The following is a 21,539-nucleotide window of genomic DNA, read 5'->3' as shown; positions in this document are numbered from 1 at the left end:
CGGAGTGACAACGCCTCCAGGTGGCGCTAAAAGTACGGTCAGTAAATATAAGCTGGCAGAATCAGCAAATTCTGAAGAGCCAGCTAGGCCCGCTTCTTCGTATCACGATATGATGTGTCGTTACAATACAATCAGTGCAATCTTTAGAGTAAAGAAAAGAGTACTTAGAAAATAAACTGATGGAAATCATGAGACAAGACATTCAATTGGGAGGGATGTTATCAATGAACTAAATTTGTAACTTAAGCTGTCTCTCTGTTTTGTAAAGAATGCAATTAAACATTATTTTATCGCTGTGTTCGCCTTCAATTACACAAGTATTAGAGCTCCGCAGCACCTCCGATGTCAGGTGATGACTGAACTTCGTATACCAACTTTTCACAAATTTTATCATATGATTAACGATAGAATACTCACAAACCAATCGTCTTTTTTCAGACAATATCAGCCCTGTTGTCACGTGTCCATCAAACGTTACTGTTGAGTATGACTATGGCAACACCACAGCAGTTGTTGTGTTCAGCGGCGAGTCGGCCATCGATAACGCTGGACATCAACTCGGCGTGACCTGTGACCCACCATCAAATTCTACTTTTGGCAAAGGCGACAATGTGGTCACGTGCTCTGCTACAGATAGGGCTGGAAACGTAGGCGTCTGTGAATTCATAGTGACTGTCCAAGGTAAATTGACAGGTTTATGAAAATGTTGATACATTTGATAGCATGGTTAATGACATGTTTTGTATGCTGAATAAAACGTTTAACCGTTAAAAAATACCAAGTATAGGACTATCAATATTTAAAACTGTAATCACAGCACGAGCGGAATTATGATCTAAGAACACAATGTTCACACAGGCTTTGCCGACATGAAAATAAATCACGGACAGCTCGTACGTAGTTGATCAATCAACATTCGTTTGAAAAATGAAGACAAATATTTATTACTGTGGAATTCACCTGAAGAATAGATATTTATGGTTCAAAATGACTCGTATCATTGCATAATGCCTGATGAGAGAATCAGCTTGAGTGACAGTTCAGAAATATAAATATTTCGCTGGTCAGCATACTTCGCTTGATCATCGCTTATGTGTAATTATTTCTGACAACAAGAAGTAAATTTAGTTTCTAACGTTTTATTTTTATGAAAATCGAGAAGTGTTATTCAACAGGATGCTGGCCATATCGAACTTCAAATATGGATAACTTTTTGAGAATGATTTCTCTAGTACCGAATTCACCCGTTTTATCTTGATTTAGGTATAGCAGGGTGTAACTTTTCCTCAAAGAAATAGTCGACGACGTTATTATGGCATTATTTCACAACTCTATTTTGTTTCAATTTCAGATACTACCAGTCCTATGGTGATGTGTCCTTCGAATGTATTCGTAGAGAATGACTATGGCAACACAACAGCCGTTGTGGTATTCGGTGGAGAGACTGCCACAGATAATGCTGGGCACGAACTTTCAGTGACCTGTGACCCGCCATCGAATTCTACGTTTATGAGCGGGAACACGACTGTGACTTGTTCTGCAACGGATATGGCGGGAAATGTTGGAAACTGTACCTTTATAGTAACTGTAAAAGGTATGCTTTTTGCTATCAAAGTTACTTCACTGTAAGTGTGGAGGCTAAATATATCTATGAAATTGTCTTAGAATGGCAGGAAAGATCCCGCTATCGCGAGGAAACTGATGTAGATTGATTGAAAATTGTAAACAGCACATTATGCTGTAAGGGAAATGGGATCGCGGGATAACAAAAAAATCAGGATAGTATATCGAATATGTACATTTATTATTTTTTTAAACTTGATACCAAAACCGACATCCATTAACACCGAAACGTGTTATCGCGATATCATGTACGTTCAGGTAAATGTATGCAACATTTATTCCAAATACCATGGGTCCCCATGTTTGTTGTCATCTACGGGATTTTCCCCGTCCACCGTGGATTTTACTGGGCCACCGAGTGGTTTACATTCCCCATCTCTGCTTCTATCTTACCCCTGCATATAATATTTCATTTTCAATTAGGGAAGTGTTATTCCCCGCTGTGTTTCGGACCAAGAAGTAATGCCAGATCAAAAATATAACTTTGAATTCGGCCAATATTATCTCCCTTAAGGACACATGCAAAATATGTTATTTCTAGAGTAAGCACATAAATAATTCTATTTTACTCAATATTTCTTTTCTTTCCCTGTTCTAGATACAAGGAGCCCAATAGTAACGTGTCCAGCGAATGTCTCTATTGAATACGACCATTCAAACACATCTACTGCAGTTGTGTTTGGCGGCGAATCAGCCGTTGACAATTCTGGACACGAACTAGCGGTGACCTGTGACCCGCCATCGAACTCGTCCTTCCCCTACGGGGATACTATGGTCACGTGCTCTTCCACAGACATGGCGGGAAACGTTGGACAGTGTACTTTCTTTGTCTCCATAAAAGGTAAATACGCAAGCAATGAACATATGAAGATACTTGGCAAATGACAGTGCTTTTAGATCAATGGAGTAACTCTCTTTATTGTAGTTGCATTAATTTCGCTCGAGTGTTTTCATGTAACGTTATACTACTTCAGTAATTGTATGATTTCATGGTAAATGTTAGAAGTAATTTGTCTTTAGGTCGTAAAGTACTGAGTTACTTGTGTAACGGTAACTTGTTGCTTTTCTATAATTTAACGCTTTATTCAGATGCACCGTAGTATAGAGTAACATGCTATGTAAATATTTTCGATAATATCAAATTATGTATTACCATATCATTTGTTTACATTATTTGTTCGGTTTGATTTTACAGACACAATAAGTCCTGTTGTCAAGTGTCCTTCTAACGTCACTCTGGATAATGATTATGGCAATACGACTGCTGTTGTTTCATTCCACGGCGAATTTGCGCAAGATAACTCTGGACGCAACCTGTCCGTTGAATGCGATCCGCCATCGAATACAACTTTTGTCGGCGGCGAGACAGTCGTGACATGTTCCGCCACTGATATGGCGGGAAATGTTGGGACTTGCACTTTCGTAGTGATCGTAGAAGGTTTGTACCACATTTTATCGTAATTTGTATCGAAAGTCAACGTGAAGCCCTGTAAGAGTATGATCGGACTCCGTTAGCACTATACTGAACGTTTTCCTTGACAATGTCGCATTTCTCAAAGCAAAAGTTTGGTTCCGATGTGCATAACTTCAGTATTGAAGTAATGTGGATTCGTCTAGTTTGGGAACACGACTGTATTATTTTAGACGTCGACCGTCCAACTTGTGTCTAATGTTAGTTGAAATATTAATTATACCACGGTTTAAAGGTAGGGGACTCGATCCCAGGGATCGAGTTTGTTCTGGTCTGTAAGAGGATTATGAAGGTGTCATAGCCTTTTGTTTTCCGTTGAAATTTTAATCTAGTAAGTAAATTTCCTGGCAAGACAATCTGACACCTGACCCATGCATTAAGGCAACTAGTACTCACAACTAGCGCTGCTCAATCTTTTATAGACACCATCAACCCGGTCGTTACCTGTCCACCAAACATCACAGTAGAGAATGAATACGGCAACACCACTGCTGTTGTTGAATTTGATGGCGAGGCTGCAACAGATAATGCCGGACATCAACTCAGTGTAACCTGTGACCCGCCATCCAATTCCACATTCACCTATGGCGACAGCGTCGTGACCTGTTCTGCAACCGATTTGGCGGGAAACGTAGGGTCATGTAGGTTCACAGTGACTGTGGAAGGTAAACATTAAAATGTTTTTATTTTTTGCTGAAATAACATTTAAGGTTCAACAGTATTAGATTTCACATATGCACTGGGTAGTTACACAAAATATTAAGAGTAAGCACAGGGGTGACAGCCATTTTGAATTTCCAGGGTCGATAAATGTTAGGTGATCTTGTCACCAACTAAAATTTGCAAGGTGACCCGCGATTTTTATACTTGAATTTGAAAAAAATAAAGGTCAAAAATTTCCTCAAGGAAATTTCGAGCAAAATTTAAGCCATATAGTTTCGAGGCATAAGCTTATACTATCTTAAAGAGAATCATGTCGACTTGTTAATGTCTTACAGATATGTCAAGTCCGATTGTCACGTGCCCTGAAAACATAACTGTGGAGTATGACTATGGAAACACCACAGCTGTTGTTGTATTTGACGGAGAGTCTGCCACAGACAATTCTGGACAGCATGTTTCTGTGACCTGTGACCCTTCGTCGAACTCTACATTCGTCAGTGGAGACAATGTCGTCACATGCTCTGCTACCGACCAGGCGGGAAACGTTGGCACGTGTAACTTCGTAGTAAAAGTGCAAGGTGTGTATACGATGGTCTGATTTCAATGCAATCACGTGAACTGTCATTACTGTAATATCCGCTTGTGTTCGGAAGTCTGGAGTTGGGGGATTTTCAGTCTCTAAGACTTCAAGTTGATATCTTTCTAGTATGTCACTAGTGTGGACACAGAAGCCGGTGGGGTAATTTTGACGGCTGACTCGCAGCGTGTTTGCAAGGTTATATCTGATTGGTCGATTGTCACTATTCACAGCAACTTAGGGAGTTTATTTGTATTGTTTTAATTATATTGGTAAGATTCAGCCAACCAATAGGATAACAGCTTCGAAATCGCTGCAAGTCGACCCAATTTTGACCGTCTTGCTTTTGTTAATATAAAAATGAAGCTTTCTCTCTTGTAGTTAACGCACTGTACAGACGCCATTTTGAATTTCTAATATCATAACATTTTAGGTATTTGCTTGATTTTACTCCTCAATTTTACTTTGCGGAACATAATTTAACATAATAAGAGGAGGCGCTGGTTACCCTAAATATTACCAATCAATCTTTACACTTGATTTCAGACACCACAAGTCCAGTATTAACATGTCCAGCTGATATCACCGTTGAGATCGACTACGGAAATACGACAGCCGTTGTTGTATACAGCGGCCAATCAGCTGTCGATAACTCCGGACAGGAATTGGCGGTGACCTGTGACATACCATCAAGTTCGACTTTTGTTTTCGACGACACTCTGGTCACTTGTTCTGCTACTGACATGGCGGGAAACACAGGACAATGCAATTTCACAGTGACTGTACAAGGTATGTTTGAGGAACTTTATAATGGTAGTACAGGACATTTAACTTGTTCGTGAAAAATCTGTAGTGGTGAATAAAATCGTATGAATAAAGGCCTGAAACATTGCTGAGCTATTGTGTATGACCGAGCATAGATTTTGCAAGACACATTTTAAAAATGTCTAAGCTATGTTAATTAACACTGAGTGCGATAATACAGATATGGATATTCCTAGGAGTTGCAAATTCACAGTGAATTATACTCCCATTACGTCATTCATAGTTAAGAAATGCATCACGTTTTACTTAAGTAGCAAGTTTCAGAAGGCTTAACATAGCATCGGCAAGCAAATCAAGTTTAATATATATATAAAAACTTTAAAATTGATAAAAAGAAACAACACAAGCGTGAGTTAATGACGTTATGCATCAGTATTTAACATTCTTGATCATGTTATTGTTTAAATCATCTGAATACCGTGATCAATTTTATATTGGTCATTACTATTTGTTTTTTTTCCAACAGACACCACGAAACCAGTCGTTACTTGCCCTTCAAACGTCACTGTTGAGAATGACGATGGTTTTACAACAGCCGTCGTTGTGTTCGACGGAGCGTCAGTCACTGACAATTCTGGACACGAACTCTCCGCGACGTGTAGCCCAGCGTCGAATTCTACGTTTGCCAGTGAAGACACGACCGTGACATGTTCCGCTACAGACATGTCGGGAAATGTAGGAAGTTGTACTTTCGTTGTGACTGTCCAAGGTGAGTTTTCGAAGGCCCCCAAATTAATTACATCGTGAAAACATTTAGATACTCTTTGAAAAATAGCTCCCAGCATAATTATTATCTAACTAACCATTTCTCTTTTCTTTTTGCAGACATCGTCGATCCAGTTGTAACCTGCCCGTCAGACATCACTGTTGAGATTGACTTTGGCAACACGACAGCCGTCGTTGCATACGATGGCGAGTCGGCCACTGACAACTCGGGATACCAACCACCTGTAACATGTGACACACCTTCAAATTCAACCTTTGCTCTCGGACCGACGATTGTTACCTGCTCTGCTACCGACCAGGCAGGAAATACTGGAACTTGTGATTTCACCGTTACAGTTGAAGGTAAAATAATGACGTCTGCCTACTGTCAATTTACAAAACTAAAGTATCCTAATATGCATGGTCGTCATGACACCACTTCCTCAATGAAAGTAACATGGTATTATTCCGTGAACGTGTTACGTTTTTCTTTCATTCGTTGATATTTTGGTGTCCGATTCCTTACTGAAGCACATTGAACCAGTATTTATACAGAGAGTAAAAATTTGACTTGTATAATTACGTGACAAATATCGACTTTGAAAAGTTGATGCAACCCTGGAAAAAGAGCTTCATATCGAATGCAGCATGCACATCGTATTAGAAGCGTTTAAAATTTCAAATATGTCACCTGCAGATAAATTTAAATGTGTAATATAATTATATATATATATATATATATATATATATATATATATATAATATATATATATATATATACATACAACACACACATATACGTTTGACATCGGGATGCTTAACGTTACTGTATGCGATACATATTATCACATTCGTGGAATTTCAAGGTCACTCGCTGTTTAATCAAATTGGTGTCTCGTTCGGTATTTAGATACAACCGACCCCGTTGTCGCGTGTCCGTCCGACATGACGGTGGAATACGACTACGGTGGCACGACGGCCGTGGTTAACTATGCCGTTTCTGCAACGGACAATTCCGGCTCGAGCCCTGCCGTGGCTTGTACCACGTCCCCTGGTTCAACATTGAGCAGTGGCGATACCAATGTAACTTGTTTCGCTACTGACGCCTCAGGAAACTCAGGAAGTTGTACATTCAAGATCACCGTGCAAGGTAATACAACTCATATCAGTAATTACAAGTCAAAATGCCATGGCTATGGTTCCAATTCCAACTTAGGCTGTTGCAATATAGGTGAAAAGAGACATTTTCTCGTCAAGTCAATCTCAATGCTAGAGTTCAACACGATTATAGGCTTACACCCAAACCATTAGAAGTTAATCTGTTGCCTGGATCTCTGGAACGAGGCTGATTAAAAATAGATTTTATTGTCGAATCAACTGTTATTTGGTACTTGCAATAAACTACCCTGCAGATAGAGGATAACATTTCACTTTCATCACAGATAAATTTGTCAACGCCATTATGTAACAAAAATCCTGCTGGAGATTTATGCGGTAGCCAATTTTATTCATTTTTTATATGAAAAGTTACTACAAGTTGAGAGTGCTCAGTGCACATTGAGTGTAAGTACGCACGCAGCTACAGCAAAATGTTATCATGAAAGAAGCGAGACCTTTGCCCTATAGGCAAATTACCGGAGAAATTGAGACAGTGATTTCGGAACGAGTGAGCTTATTCCGGTCGTGTTAACATCCCCCTTCTTGTTTCACTCACATCATAGATACCACTGACCCAGTGGTCAACTGCCCTGCGAGTCGTGTCGTTGAGTACGATTACGGAAATACGACAGCCTTCGTGGTGTTCGGCGGCGAGTCGGCCACCGACAACTCTGGCGAAGAAATGTCCGTATCGTGTGACCCGCCAACAAACACTACATTTGAAAGTGGGCCAAACGTGGTAACATGTTCGGCTACGGATGCTGCCGGTAACGAGGGAACCTGCAACTTTGTCGTGACAGTGCAAGGTATGGATTAAAGTGATGCAAGTTGAACATCTTTTACCTACGTATTCATTACGAGAAATGTCCTTACCCAATTGGGCCTTGACAGCAGGAGTGATGACAACTTGACAGAAATATTTGCTTACAAACCAAAATGATTTGCTTTGGACCCCTAGCTGTACGCTCTTTTCATAACCCTATCAAGGAGTCCCTAGAATACTGGTGAAAGATGTGTAACTCTGTCTTCCTATGTATACCTACCATTTTGTTTTTAAATGTTTGTCAACTATTGATTGTAGAAAGTACAACCGACCTTCGGTAATCGAAGCATTGTTGTCTCTTTTGGGATGATAAAAGTGTCAAAAATCTTGTAGACATATATAACTAAGAGTCACGGGTTTGACAGTAGGGAAATTACTAGTCTAGTTTTGGTTGGCATAACTGTCAGAAAGGCAGGGGATAATGTTACCTGTTTGACGAAGCCTGAACTAGTGATTCTTTTACACGCTCGATCAATTTTTGTTTCTGGTATTCAGAATAAAACGCTGTGTCGACAACTTTGCCGCGAAACTAACGCTTGCATTTGCGTCTTTTTTTAAAAAAAGATACGGCCGATCCATTGGTTACATGCCCAGCAAACGTCACGGCTGAGTACGACTATGGTAACACAACGGCTGTTGTTGTCTTTGATGGCGAATCTGCAGTAGACAATTCTGGACACACACTGTCTGTCACATGCGACCCGCCGTCGAATTCCACATTCGCTGGTGATAGGACCATTGTTACATGTTCTGCAACTGACGGCTCAGGGAACACAGGCACTTGCAGTTTCGTTGTCAATGTTCGGGGTAAGTTTAGTAGAGCTGAGTATCAAAATTTACCTCTTTCTAATAAATGCCATCAAGGGCGAACGTATTAAGTTGTCGCTGTGATATTTTTAATTCATCGACAGAAACGTTGTTATATTTATGATTTTCTGTAAACTATCCTAATATGTTTGCTTAATGCAAATGAATTTGAGGTAAGAGGTTATAGATGAATTCTTAGCGTGATACTGTTTAAATGTGTGCAACCTTTTCTTTCAGATACAACTGACCCAGTTGTCACATGCCCCGCTGACCAGACCGTAGAGTACGACGATGGAGGTACGACAGCAGTGGTGACGTTCAGTGGATCTGCTACCGACAATTCAGGGTCGACGTCTGCCGTAACGTGTAGTCCTGCCTCGGGAACTGCCTTCAGCAGCGGGACCACTGACGTCACGTGTTCTGCCACCGACCAATCGGGTAATCAGGGAACCTGTACCTTCAGTGTCACTGTACAAGGTAAAGTACTATATAGAGAGTGTGTGTGTGTGTGAGACAGAGAGAGAGAGAGAGAGAGAGAGAGAGAGAGACAGACAGACAGACAGACAGACAGACATAGACAGACAGACAGACAGACAGACAGACAGAGATGTATAACATGTATGAGGTGTATATATGAATGTATGTATGTACCACATTCAAGCACATAGCTGGAGCTTATAAGAGCTGTAGTAACATATGAAATTCATATGAAATCGCACAAGCAGTAACATCATTTTGTGATCTGCAACATTGTTTCACGAAGTACTTGTTATTTTATCGTAACAACTTTTGGTCATTTCTTACATGTAGTACTCAAAGCATAAGTTCACAATAACATGACTTAATAACGGTATTAAGTGTTAAAGTGCTTCAGTTCACTATGAAATTTTGCTGCTTTAACTGCCCTTGGTCTTCACACAGACACCACCGATCCAGTTGTAACATGTCCATCCGATATGACCGTCGAATATGACGACGGTGGCACAACTGCAGTGGTAACATTCAGTGGCGAGTCAGCCACCGATAATTCAGGAACGACACCAACGGTAACTTGCAGTCCTGCTTCCGGAACAGTCTTCGCTGACGGAGAAACGACAGTTACATGTAGTGCAACGGACGCAGCGAGCAACGAAGGATCATGTACCTTTACTGTCACAGTAGAAGGTGAGTAATAAAACGAACTAAAATATATAAAAGTGTTGCCTATTTCTTTATGTCAACTGTCACTGATCTATTTAATTGTCTTTTCTTTGAAATGATGATACAAGAAGACTGCTATGACCTGGGGCAAAATTTCGTATTAATGTTTACTGCTTAAATGCGGAGCCTCCCTTTAAAAGGCGCGAAGCTATGGCGGAGTTCATTGTGTGAGTGGATACCAAACAGGCAACACGCGGGTACACGCTCCAGAAAATGCCACTTTTTAGTTTTTTTCCGGTCGCAAAAACGTTGACAGACTGCCAAGCGGTCAGCGCGAAGCTGCTGTCGATCAACCTCTGTTGTTATATTCAAATTATAACGCGACTGAAAGACGATTTTTTTTAGGAAATTCGAGCGTTGGTGGTGGGAATCAATGACCGTTGGCAATTTGAACCGACCGTCAATCAAAAGCTTGTACAAAATATGTTGCAGGATTTGCAAAAGGTGCCAAAAGGTTGAGATCACTTTGTGTAATTAATGTAATAGAAATCAAAAATCGTACTGGCCAAGTGTTTGACTGGGAGGAGAACACTAATGCGAGAACCTGGGATTGAAAATTGCGGCTTTAACCTTCGTTGTGACAGAGTGTTGACCAACACTATTCGGTTTAATAGTGTCCTTGGTCATAGTTCCGGTCATTTTGAACCAGTCAGTTCGACCATTACGAAGGGTTCTTCTATGAAAAGAAACATAGTTTCACTCTTCTGTAGCAAGTGTTTACCCCTTTCACCACCATGGTTTAGCCCAAACCCATTGTTATCAATGGTGAGTGTGGACCTGTTTACAGGAAATTGGGGGTGAACAGGTTGAAGGAGACGGGCGTTCACCAAGTTGGTACCGTAAGTTGTAAGCCCCAATCAGATCGATAATGTACTGCATTATCTCAGTGATGAAGTAAATTTGTCAAAATATATTTTCCCTCAAATATCGCAAATCACTTACCCTATCAAATTAGTCTGATCGATACAGATTGAATGATAAAATCATTCATTTTCTAGATACAACGGATCCAGTAGTCACGTGTCCAGCTGACCAGACCGTTGAATATGACGATGGCGGTACAACTGCCGTAGTAGTTTACAGTGGAGAATCTGCTACAGACAATTCAGGAACAGCGCCATCAGTGACATGTGATATTACTTCCGGTACAGCCTTCAGCAGTGGTAGCAATGACGTGACCTGTTCCGCCACAGACGCCTCTGGTAACAAAGGAAGTTGCACTTTCACAGTTGTTGTACAAGGTAAGTCAAATTATAATTCGCACCTGCTCTTACACTAAAGTTCCTTCTGGATTTTATCCATGAATAAGTATGCACACAAATTTTAACACCTCAGCTATAGTGACCAGGCAGAGCAGTAAAACGAGACCATTAACCCTAAGAGTTTCGTATTAAGGTAGGCTGTGACTTGGAGGAACATATTTGGAATCTCAGATTTCCCCAATGCTTTTGTGATCTACCACTTGTTGGGCAAATTCTAAAGCTCTGAAGTAAGAAATTATCACCGTTTTAGTTTTGTTTTAAATGGCAAAATTATTTTCCCCGGAGAGTTAACACAATGGTGGCAGCCATATTGAATCTAGAATATCGGTAACAGTTAGGTACTTTGTTTCTTTAGTACAAAGCTTTGTACCGTGACTCCGGAATTTTATTCTCTATTGGTAGGAAATTGTTGAATGTTTCATTTAGGAAAGTTTTAGCAAAAGTTGAAGTCTTTCACTTTTGAGGAACTACCTTAACTATTTAACTAACTTAACAACCTTCACAAGATATTGACATATTGTATATGAATTACGATATTACCACTAAGTAGTAATGACAAATTTATCATGTGAAGTTCATGTTCAAAAACCTTCGATCATTCCTTATCATTCAAGTAAATGCAGAAAGACGCATTGTATAACGCTCTGTTCGAGTGAGAATAGCACTTTGGCCGATATTTATGTTTGTTATGCTGTTGAGAAACCGCTGTGATTGAAATGCAAGAATAGTCATACATGTCAATGAAATTTCCTACAGATACCACGGATCCCGTTGTCACATGTCCCGCTGACCAGACGGTAGAGTATGACGACGGTGGTACAACTGCAGTGGTCACGTTCAGCGGCTCTGCAACTGACAATTCAGGAACCAATCCGTCAGTATCGTGTACTCCATCCTCGGGAAGCACATTTGCAAGTGGTGATGCTAATGTTACCTGTTCTGCTACTGACGCGTCGGGCAACACAGGAAGTTGTACATTCTCAGTCACTGTTCAAGGTAATCAACCTCTCCACAGATTTCCTGTCCGTCTGGTTGTTTGCCTCATCTTCTCTCAAATGCGTCACGTGGTTTTTACACTGCTCTAAGAAAACGGGACAGAACCTTGTTATTGTTATTCTGCTTCTTTGACTAGTAAAACGAAGAACCGTTTTTATTCGCTCTACGTAGAATGGGTGTGACAGGACATACATTTGTCTGTTGACCTGTTTGAGATAGTTTGGGAGACGTAGAAAACCATAACCTTCCGGTAACCGTACTAGAGGGCGCTGTATATTGCCTTTCTAATTGTGAATCGATCACGAAGGCTAAGCATTTGCTTTGTTAATATCGTAAGAATTGGCCGAAAACAAGAAATTCATTAAAATTGTGAGCCATGTGTTAACGATGAGCATCATTACGATGCGTGCTCCTCAACAATGAGTTAATTTTTAATGAATTCATGGTACACAGATACAACGGAGCCGGTGGTGACATGTCCAGCTGACTTAAGCCATCAATTGACAGCAGGGGAGACAAACGCCAGATTGACGTTCTCAGGGGAATCAGCTACAGACAACTCCGGAACAACTCCATCTGTGACGTGCGTTCCGGCTTCCGGTACGGTCTTCAGCGTGGGAGAGACGGAAGTTACGTGTTCAGCGTCAGATGTGGCTGGTAACACAGGGACTTGCACCTTTACTGTATATGTGAATGGTAAGGACAATTTCTGAATTTGATACTTTTCAACCGCATTCTCACCAAGTCCGATAAAGTTGTTTTAATAGATGAAAACTGATTTACAGGGCAGGAAAAAATGTACAGGAAAACTGTAGTTCATTTGCCCCAAGATACACTTTACAGATAGAACATGCCATACCTTTTATCTTTCAATAAAATGTATATGTAGCGGTCGTTCAAAAATAAATGTTAATGGGATTTTTAAGATGAAGTTTGGCGTCAAAATTTTATTGACCAGTCTGAAAAATGTTGAGACGTACTATTGAATAGTTGAGAAGTCGATTGAAATGGAGAATCTATGCACAGGAAAATTATAATCTGTAGTCTCTCTGATTTAAAAAAAATGAATGGCTGAAAAGTAAAAATGTCCTCTCTGGACATTAAGGAGGGTAGACCATTTTTTGTCTTCGGTATGACAGACTCATAATCCAATGGTGCTTCCGTCGATTTGCAGAATACCAATCTCAATAAATCCCTTCCCTTAAAGCTCTGCTTGTTGTGATTGAAGCAACAGTTTTAATAATATAACAAAGTTTGCGTTTCTCTTAACATGTACTGTTATTATTCTTTCTAGATGTTGGAGACTGTACGCAGAATGGCGCATGTGAACAAATCTGTCTTTACAACAGTGGTGTCTATTCCTGCGCATGTAGGGACGGCTATACACTGGATGGTGATGGTCGTAACTGCACAGGTATCAAACATATTCCTTATATTGTCAAAGTCGTAAAACGGATAAAGATGTACTGTTTTCGTGATTTTTTTTTGAGATTGTGAAAAATGATTATTTTAATTTTTTTGTTTCTGTATTTGACATATCGTAAGTTGACTAGGTCACATCATGAACTGCATTGAAATAAATACCCGTCTTAGGTGCCTTTAATGACCAACACATATAAACGAACTCCCTAAGGTAATGTTGAATAGTAACCAAGCACAGTACGAACAGTAATCTTCAGTGTTTACTTTTTTAATTTATTCAAGCTTGACTGTTATTTTATCTTTTCTGCTGTGTAACTTCACTGCATTTTATTACTGACATTGCCTTAAGGTACACAGTCACCTGTAATCTAAATATGCCCATATATGGTCAAAAGGGCGTTCCTTGGTATTAAAAATGCCCATGTGAGGGCACTTTTTTTAAAAAGCGGCCACCCGCTTAAAATCTGTGATTGGTTAGATTTTCTCTTTCCATGATAACTGTTTCAAAATTGGAACAGGTGACAGTATACCTTTAACTTTTACACATATGGAACATTGTAGCAGTATAGTAATGGAACTCATGGAGGGACTAAGTTGCTTGAGATAGGAAAATATGAATCTAGTTTTCAAAATTGCCTCGACGCTGATGGCATGTTTGTACTTTGCTTCAGAAATTAATGAATGCGATCCGGATCCTTGTGTGCACGGAACTTGCACCGACGAAGTCAACGACTACTCGTGTGCCTGCGATGCTGGCTACAGTGGAAAGAATTGCTCCATAAGTAATAATTGTTTTTTTTATTCATGTTTTCTGATTTCTTTGATCACTTTCCCAGACACGTGCATTGACAGATGTATTAAATATCAATTATTTAGGTAAAAAGTTAATTCATGCAATGCTATTTGAGATACATGTATCTCTCAGTTTCAATAGAAAACGTCTGAGCTATAATGTCTTAACTGTAGCAGCGCATAAATCGAGTATGATATCACAGACCCTTGTGGAAATTATCTATAATTCTGCTGACACTTGATCTCATGTATCCACAGACATAAACGACTGCAGAAATTCTCCATGCAGAAATGGCGGAACATGTGTTGATGGGGTGGATAGCTTCACGTGTAATTGCCTACCCGGATATAGGGGAAATACATGCAATAGAGGTAATGTGGAGAGTAAGAGAGAGAGAGAGAGAGAGAGAGAGAGAGAGAGAGAGAGAGAGAGAGAGAGAGAGAGAGAGAGAGAGAGATTATTTTGAAGCGAAGAAGATGCGGAAGCGTAAAGATGTACTATAGCAGACAATCACAGTACAAAAAACAGACCATTGAGTGCAATATTTTGCAGCATCAAATCAGTGGGAACAATATCATCGACACAGTGAGCTTCCTCTATCGTAGGTGTTTTAATATTACTCACAAACAATCTTTCACACATTCTGTGTTGTACAGGTACAGGACAATGCATTCTCAACTGTTACCGTGGCACATGTGTCGTCATTGACGGAGAACAGCAGTGTGAATGTAACGATGGTTACAAAGTAAACCCGAACGTCAACAATTACTGCGTTGCAGGTTGGTTAACATTATGATAGGAGCGCATTTACTGAGCAAAAACGCCTCTTCTCTGAAAATGCATTGTTACTTTAACTGATGTATTTGCTTCAGCTTCTGGCAGGTTTAACATCAACATTACAAGCGATACCAATTCGTAGAAACATATTGGAAATCTGTAACAAATACTTTGAACACCTATTCTACAACAACTACGACTGTGGTAGCATGTCTTACCATTGAATACTTTTACATTCCGTGTTACCTGTTTAGTCATTTTGACATGTGTTTCATATGAAAAATCAATAATGAGTCACGCCGACATGGTTAATTTATGACAAAAAGAACGTGGAACGTGGAACGTTGATTTGCTGGGCGCTCGTTAACTCTTCATCATTATTTGATTGGATTTATCGAATAGACGTGGATGAGTGTTACAACTCCACAACTAATGGCTGTTCCCACACTTGTGTGAATTCATATGGCTCCTTCACGTGCACCTGTCCAAACGGGTATGAACTCCAAGCAGACGACAAAACTTGCGTAGGTGAGTGATAAACGACAACAAGACCACCTCCTTACATGTTTGCTCTGTTAGTCCCCACGGACAAATCCGGGGGACATCCATGCGTGCCGTGTGCCTGCGTCCGTTCACGCAAACTTCTCAGAGATGCCTGGGACGGTTTATTTTATACTTGGTACACGGATTACTCCCTGTGTCATACATATGCACATTGATTTGTTTTGTGTTGCAATCCAATACGCCCATCATTTCCGTCAATGGTTTCGGAATTCATTAAATAAACGGGGACTATGTCATTTGCAATGACCTATTGTTCATGCATACGTTCAATGTCATCTGTTTGGCGTACAGCATGTGCCACAACATCCAACGATACCTAAATTTGTTTTATTTATGTACCATTGACTAACTTCCACGATAGGTTACAATGTCAAGGCAATACTTTAACACACCAAAGTGAAGCCTCATGATCAATGACATGAAGTGTACCATATCATGAATCATCGGTTACAAGTTACATTACAAGACCATTTTATACACAAACACAATACACCACAGCATGACATAACACAGCTCAGCATAGACTACGGATAAAGTACCGGCAATCATAACACAGTCCTGGTCGTGAAAGAAAGATAAATTGACCGACACATTATGATATTCATCACGGCTTCTTTATGTTTACCCTAGAAACTGACGCTTGCGAGTCCAGTCCATGTGTCAATGGACACTGTGTGGACACCATAGATGGATATACCTGTGACTGTTATGACGGATACGAGGGAACGAACTGTGAATCAGGTAAGGCAGTTATTATCAAAAACAGCATTTCTGATGAAGCCACAGGACAACACATAGCTCAAACTTTACATTTATCACCATCATCATGAAATTGGGTCTATTAATCAAAATTTCCCGCGTTGTCTTTGTTGAAATTAACAACTAATATTTAATTGACGAGTCAGTCGTTGGTTCTGCTTCAGAAGTTGAGTCCCGTCAATCAGTGTGTTTCGAAAAAGCTCATAAAATATGCCACCATGAAGAACACAGCGTGCTGTGTTCAATTCTTATCAATGCGCACTAATACTCTTATTAGATTCGTCAATTCAGGACAGGAAGTCCCGGCTACTGCAGTTCCTGATGAAAAGAGTCTAACACTTGGTGATAGTTATTCTTAATATTCGTAACCGATTGTTTTTATCTGTTTCTTGCAGAGACGGATGAGTGCAATCCAGACCAATGCGTGTATGGAAACTGCACGGATCTATTGAATAGATTTGAATGCTCATGTGAAGACGGATACGAAGGAACATTGTGTGACCAAGGTGAAAACATGTCTGTATACCTAACATCTAAGGTAGTATGCGCCTCGGAAGTGTAAGATTTGAACTGTAGCTCAAATGTTCCTCAATTGAACTTTTAACCGTTTTCTTACGAAATGGAGGATAAAAATTAGTTTCATCGTGCAAAATTTGGTACCAGAGAGACAAATTACCTAAGATCTCTCGATATTTCAAATTCTAAATGGCCGTCATCCCCGTTTTAACTCTATCTGGAAAAAAAATAAAATTTTCGATTTCCGAAAAACTAAGATTGAAACATTTTATCCAGAGTTTTAAAGTGAGCCCCCACGAGTGGTATATCAGAAATGTATTGTTAAATGTGAGAGCCTGAAATATGCCCCGAGGCGCGTTTCTGCCTTAATGTAACCTGCTTGTTAAATACTTCGCCTATTTGCCCATGTTATTAAAATGGTATTTACCGGTTTTTGGTTTTTCTTAAATGCTTTCTATAGACACTGACGAATGCGCCTCGCAACCATGTAAAAATGGCGGTACCTGTACGGATCTAATAGCTTCGTATTCATGCCAATGTGATCGCGGATGGACTGGACAAAACTGTGCTGATGGTATGTGTTGCTCTTTTATCCAAAAAATGAATCTGAATCGGTGGCTTTCTTCAAGAAAACCAGTCAAAGTAAAGATAGGATGAGTTGCTAAGATCTTGCCTTGATATATACCGGCGTCAAAACTCAGATATCATCGTTCAATGTCTATATTTTGCTGATCAATGAATGCCCTGTCTCACCGTTGTTTGCTATGCAAACTGCTCAATAGTGCTAGGATATTTGTGAGTAGGGCGCCCCATTGCACTTCCAATTCCGTCCAGTAGCACTTCCAAGTCTGAGTGCCTAGTGGTCATTTAAGCTATAAGTCATGTTTCTCGTACATCACAAGTTACTTTCATATTACATGATCACCCAACGTTTTGCATTCTTGATGTGTTATACGCAAAGTCATTAGCAAGGTCATTGCTTGCTATAGTTGTTGAAGGGGTATATATGTTGACAACTTTCGTAAATTATATTGATATCAGGATTCAAACACGAGAGGACACTTCTAACTTACACACACTCATAACACAGTTAGAGCCTATATTTTAAGACATATGACAGTATATGAATATTTGCCGTTACCCGTAAGCTGGTTATGTGTATTAAATGTAGTTGAATATTTCTGCTTTAGTAGATAACTCCGTCACCTTGAGTCACTAATCTATATTGAGTCGAATCGTCCAATTTAGTCCATTTACTATTTTAATTTTTATCGCCAGACGTCGACGAATGTGCAGACATCGCCCTGAACGATTGTCATCATAACTGTACCAATACTGACAGAGACAGCGAAGATCGTGGTTATATCTGCTCCTGTTTAGACGGCTATGTATTGGCAGGAGATTCTTTATCATGTGAAGGTATGGGCCAGCCTGAAATTTACATTTACAGTGGCATTTATTGATATTCAATAGCGAATGATAATGGACACATGTTACAGTCTACAGAGGGCGATATAACGATAATTGTAACGCCCTTCCCTATAGAGATTTATCTCGAAGCGTCCCTCACGTGGCCAAGGCGTGTGAAGGTCATTGTCTCAGATCGTACGAGAAGCAGATAAGAGATAGTGTGATAGTTTAATTAATTACTGGTTAAGATTTCAATGAGAACAATCAGGATCGGGGTATTCCATGGTGTAATCTTATTTAATCTTAAGAAAATATCAAAGACTGGCGGGAAAATTACATCATGATAACTTTTTTTCTTGAGATGTATTTAACTTTGTAGAGAACTTAGACTAGAGGACTTCAGATCAGAGCTGAGACGGTGATCGATACGGTCGCCATCTTGTAATAAATTTTATGGTTGTGCTACGATCTACATCTTGGTGTGTCAGCTTCAGTAACTTCAAGCATTACGATCCATACTGGTACCTCAACTCGTAATTCCTCTAACTATGAGCGCTGACAATATGACCTAATGTGTAACAATAGAGCTGAAGCTCATGCTAAAGGAGGATCCCATAGCATATACACTGCTCAGATCTAAGGGGACAAATTAAAGAATTTTGAATGAAATTGCTTTTAACGTGATGAACCCTTTCCACAGATATAGACGAATGTGCCAGTGAGCCGTGCCAGAACAATGCTACTTGTGTCAACGATGTGGACGAATATAGATGTCTTTGCGAAGATGGATGGCAAGGCATCAATTGTGACTCGGGTAAGGGGAGCTGGAACCAGGATGAAGCGATGATCATCATGGTGGTGGTGGTTGATTTTTGCAAAAAGAATTGTTGCCGTGGTGATTCATGATGACCTCCATGTTTAACCTTGGTTATAATTTATTAAGTTTAATGCCCGCTGGTCACTTTTATTCACTGGCATTAAACTGGCTGTGCCTGTATAGACAAAAGTGGTTCGTATTTAACAAAGATGACGTGGTTCCTTCCCGGATGCTTATTTTTTAGGAAAGTATAATAGCTAAAAACTGCATGCTTTATTGATTTCCTTCAGAGGCAAAGCAGGTAATGTGTGCTCGATTGTTTATCTTTTCACTTTTCACTTCACAGACATCGATGAATGCGCATCCGATGACGATAATGATTGTGACGATAATGCCAGTTGCAGTAACAATGTAGGAGGTTACACGTGTACCTGTAATACCGGGTACAGAGGTGACGGCTTTACCTGTAGAGGTAATTGGTCAACAATTATTTTTCCCATGTTAAGGTTTAAACTAAGTTGTGAAATGGAATCGATATTTATATGCTTATATACATTTCTACTCAACTAACAGTGTGATATTCAAATCGCAGAAAGGAGTCTATTTTACATTACAATTATAATGTTGTACAATTGGTTAGTAGCCCCTACGGCATTCGGCAGAAAATGAGCCCATAACTGTCCGATATGAAATTTAATGCAGTAATGTTAAAAAATGTTAAAAAGCGTGGACGACGCAAGCAAGCCACTGGCTATGACATATCGGGCCGCTTTCTTGCCATGGCTATTGCGCCTTTGTCGCATTTTGACACATGGAAAGACATAGAAATAGCTTTTCCACAATTGTCCAATCAAAGGTCTGTTTAACACGACGTCATGTCCATTTATACTCCCGCTGTGGACTAGATAAGAACATACGAATTTTTTTATGTTACAGAAATCATTCTCTTGCCATTCGGCGACAACGTCGGCGACTCTCGTCTGCGAGATACACATGATGTCGGGAGTTCGAGACTTTACACTGACATCGTTTCGGAGACCATACGACCTCCGACTGGCTTCCCCTTCGGCAGTTACTTCTATTACAGTCTCTATGTAAGTGTTGCGTTTCATAAATACTAGCAATTGCAACGATCACAGGATAAAATGCTATATGATTACAAAGAAAGTTAATCACGTGGTAATTTGGTCCCATATATAAGGTCTCATTGTCTTGTCTGCACGTATGTGTGTATTGATGGATGGATGGATGGATGGATGGACAATGAGAGGCCTGTGCATCGCTTTATAGGTCTCTTTACCTGCCAGTTCGGGAACTTACCCATTAAAAGTAAATGAGGTTTTTGGCTATTGATAATATATTTTTGGTCAAAATGAGACGATGACATCTTCCATGATCTCAACCTAGGTTGCAGCTAAGCGAACGATGTAACTAATGTTACGGCTTGTGCGAAATCTTACCGTCCAACTAAAACCAGGTTTTCTGTTGAATTCTACCACAAAATGAAATCCATCGCTTCTTTATACCAACAGTTTTGTTTATTCTTTCTCTGAACTTTGCAGAAATGCAAATCTTAAGCGTGTTTGGTGTTTTTAACGTCTGTGGTCACCAAAAGTGAGCCCAGATTCGCGTACGCTGTTTAGCCTCGTTTTGACAAAAAACTACTGGTAAATTTCCGTCACGTGAACATGTTTACTATTTTTAGGAAGTTCCCGAAATGCCTGGCTGACTTTTTATCTCTGCATGTTACATTCTGTTCTTCTCTCTGGATGTGTATATACACCAATCTAAGTGTATTTTCGTCTTTCCATCAACCAATGCACGTTGATAGTTAGCAAACACAGACATATTAGAGCCAAATCAGTGTGTGCACATTCTGTACGTTTATGAATTGAATGAATCAAAGAACAACTAAATAATGTGATCTATGTCTTCCTTTCCTTTCTAATGACAGTTCACTGATAATGGTCAGATAATATTCATCAAGGAGAATGATGACAAGTACCCCTATCCTCATCCAAATGCAAATGGATTCCAGTCAAATGTTGGGGTTGCCATGGTAGCGGCATTCTGGGAAGACGTTGATATGACCGATTCCAGTGTCGGCGAAGTGTTTTATCAGGTATTTCACTACTTTTTCCAAGTGATGATGAATTTCTGTCAATAGTCTGTAAATTCCTGACATTTTAATGATGTGTTGTAAAGGTATTATGATATTTGTGGCAAGACCTTTCTAAGCTGAAATCAATGTTATCATCCAGGAATGTTCCTTGGTTCAGAATGGGTAACCTTGGTTAGTTGAATGGCTTATGTCCCCTAAAAGGGTTAGTACATTCTACGAAAAAAAATGATTGAGAGGAGACCGAATGAA

At 39.9% G+C, this 21,539-nt stretch overlaps 1 protein-coding gene across 1 annotated transcript in view; it reads left to right on the top strand.

Moving 5' to 3' along the window:
* The window catches only part of LOC139127886 (uncharacterized), a 139,442-nt gene that overhangs the window by 116,263 nt on the left and 1,640 nt on the right, over positions 1-21,539 (top strand). The window contains exons 114-143 of the mRNA XM_070693742.1: positions 439-681; positions 1,352-1,594; positions 2,222-2,464; positions 2,819-3,061; positions 3,517-3,759; positions 4,093-4,335; positions 4,881-5,123; positions 5,626-5,868; positions 5,985-6,227; positions 6,775-7,014; positions 7,586-7,828; positions 8,410-8,652; positions 8,890-9,129; positions 9,574-9,816; positions 10,851-11,093; positions 11,871-12,110; positions 12,564-12,806; positions 13,405-13,524; positions 14,204-14,314; positions 14,583-14,696; positions 14,982-15,104; positions 15,505-15,630; positions 16,297-16,407; positions 16,821-16,931; positions 17,402-17,515; positions 18,220-18,360; positions 19,052-19,165; positions 19,515-19,640; positions 20,105-20,262; positions 21,123-21,290. Of these exons, the coding sequence (XP_070549843.1) occupies positions 439-681; positions 1,352-1,594; positions 2,222-2,464; positions 2,819-3,061; positions 3,517-3,759; positions 4,093-4,335; positions 4,881-5,123; positions 5,626-5,868; positions 5,985-6,227; positions 6,775-7,014; positions 7,586-7,828; positions 8,410-8,652; positions 8,890-9,129; positions 9,574-9,816; positions 10,851-11,093; positions 11,871-12,110; positions 12,564-12,806; positions 13,405-13,524; positions 14,204-14,314; positions 14,583-14,696; positions 14,982-15,104; positions 15,505-15,630; positions 16,297-16,407; positions 16,821-16,931; positions 17,402-17,515; positions 18,220-18,360; positions 19,052-19,165; positions 19,515-19,640; positions 20,105-20,262; positions 21,123-21,290 (5,759 nt within the window). The remainder of the gene's footprint in view (positions 1-438; positions 682-1,351; positions 1,595-2,221; positions 2,465-2,818; positions 3,062-3,516; positions 3,760-4,092; positions 4,336-4,880; positions 5,124-5,625; positions 5,869-5,984; positions 6,228-6,774; positions 7,015-7,585; positions 7,829-8,409; positions 8,653-8,889; positions 9,130-9,573; positions 9,817-10,850; positions 11,094-11,870; positions 12,111-12,563; positions 12,807-13,404; positions 13,525-14,203; positions 14,315-14,582; positions 14,697-14,981; positions 15,105-15,504; positions 15,631-16,296; positions 16,408-16,820; positions 16,932-17,401; positions 17,516-18,219; positions 18,361-19,051; positions 19,166-19,514; positions 19,641-20,104; positions 20,263-21,122; positions 21,291-21,539) is intronic.

This window comes from Ptychodera flava, unplaced genomic scaffold (assembly GCF_041260155.1).
Source record: "Ptychodera flava strain L36383 unplaced genomic scaffold, AS_Pfla_20210202 Scaffold_39__1_contigs__length_1403739_pilon, whole genome shotgun sequence".
Taxonomy (NCBI): Eukaryota; Metazoa; Hemichordata; class Enteropneusta; family Ptychoderidae; genus Ptychodera; species Ptychodera flava.
This window is presented reverse-complemented; position numbering and strand designations above follow the sequence as displayed.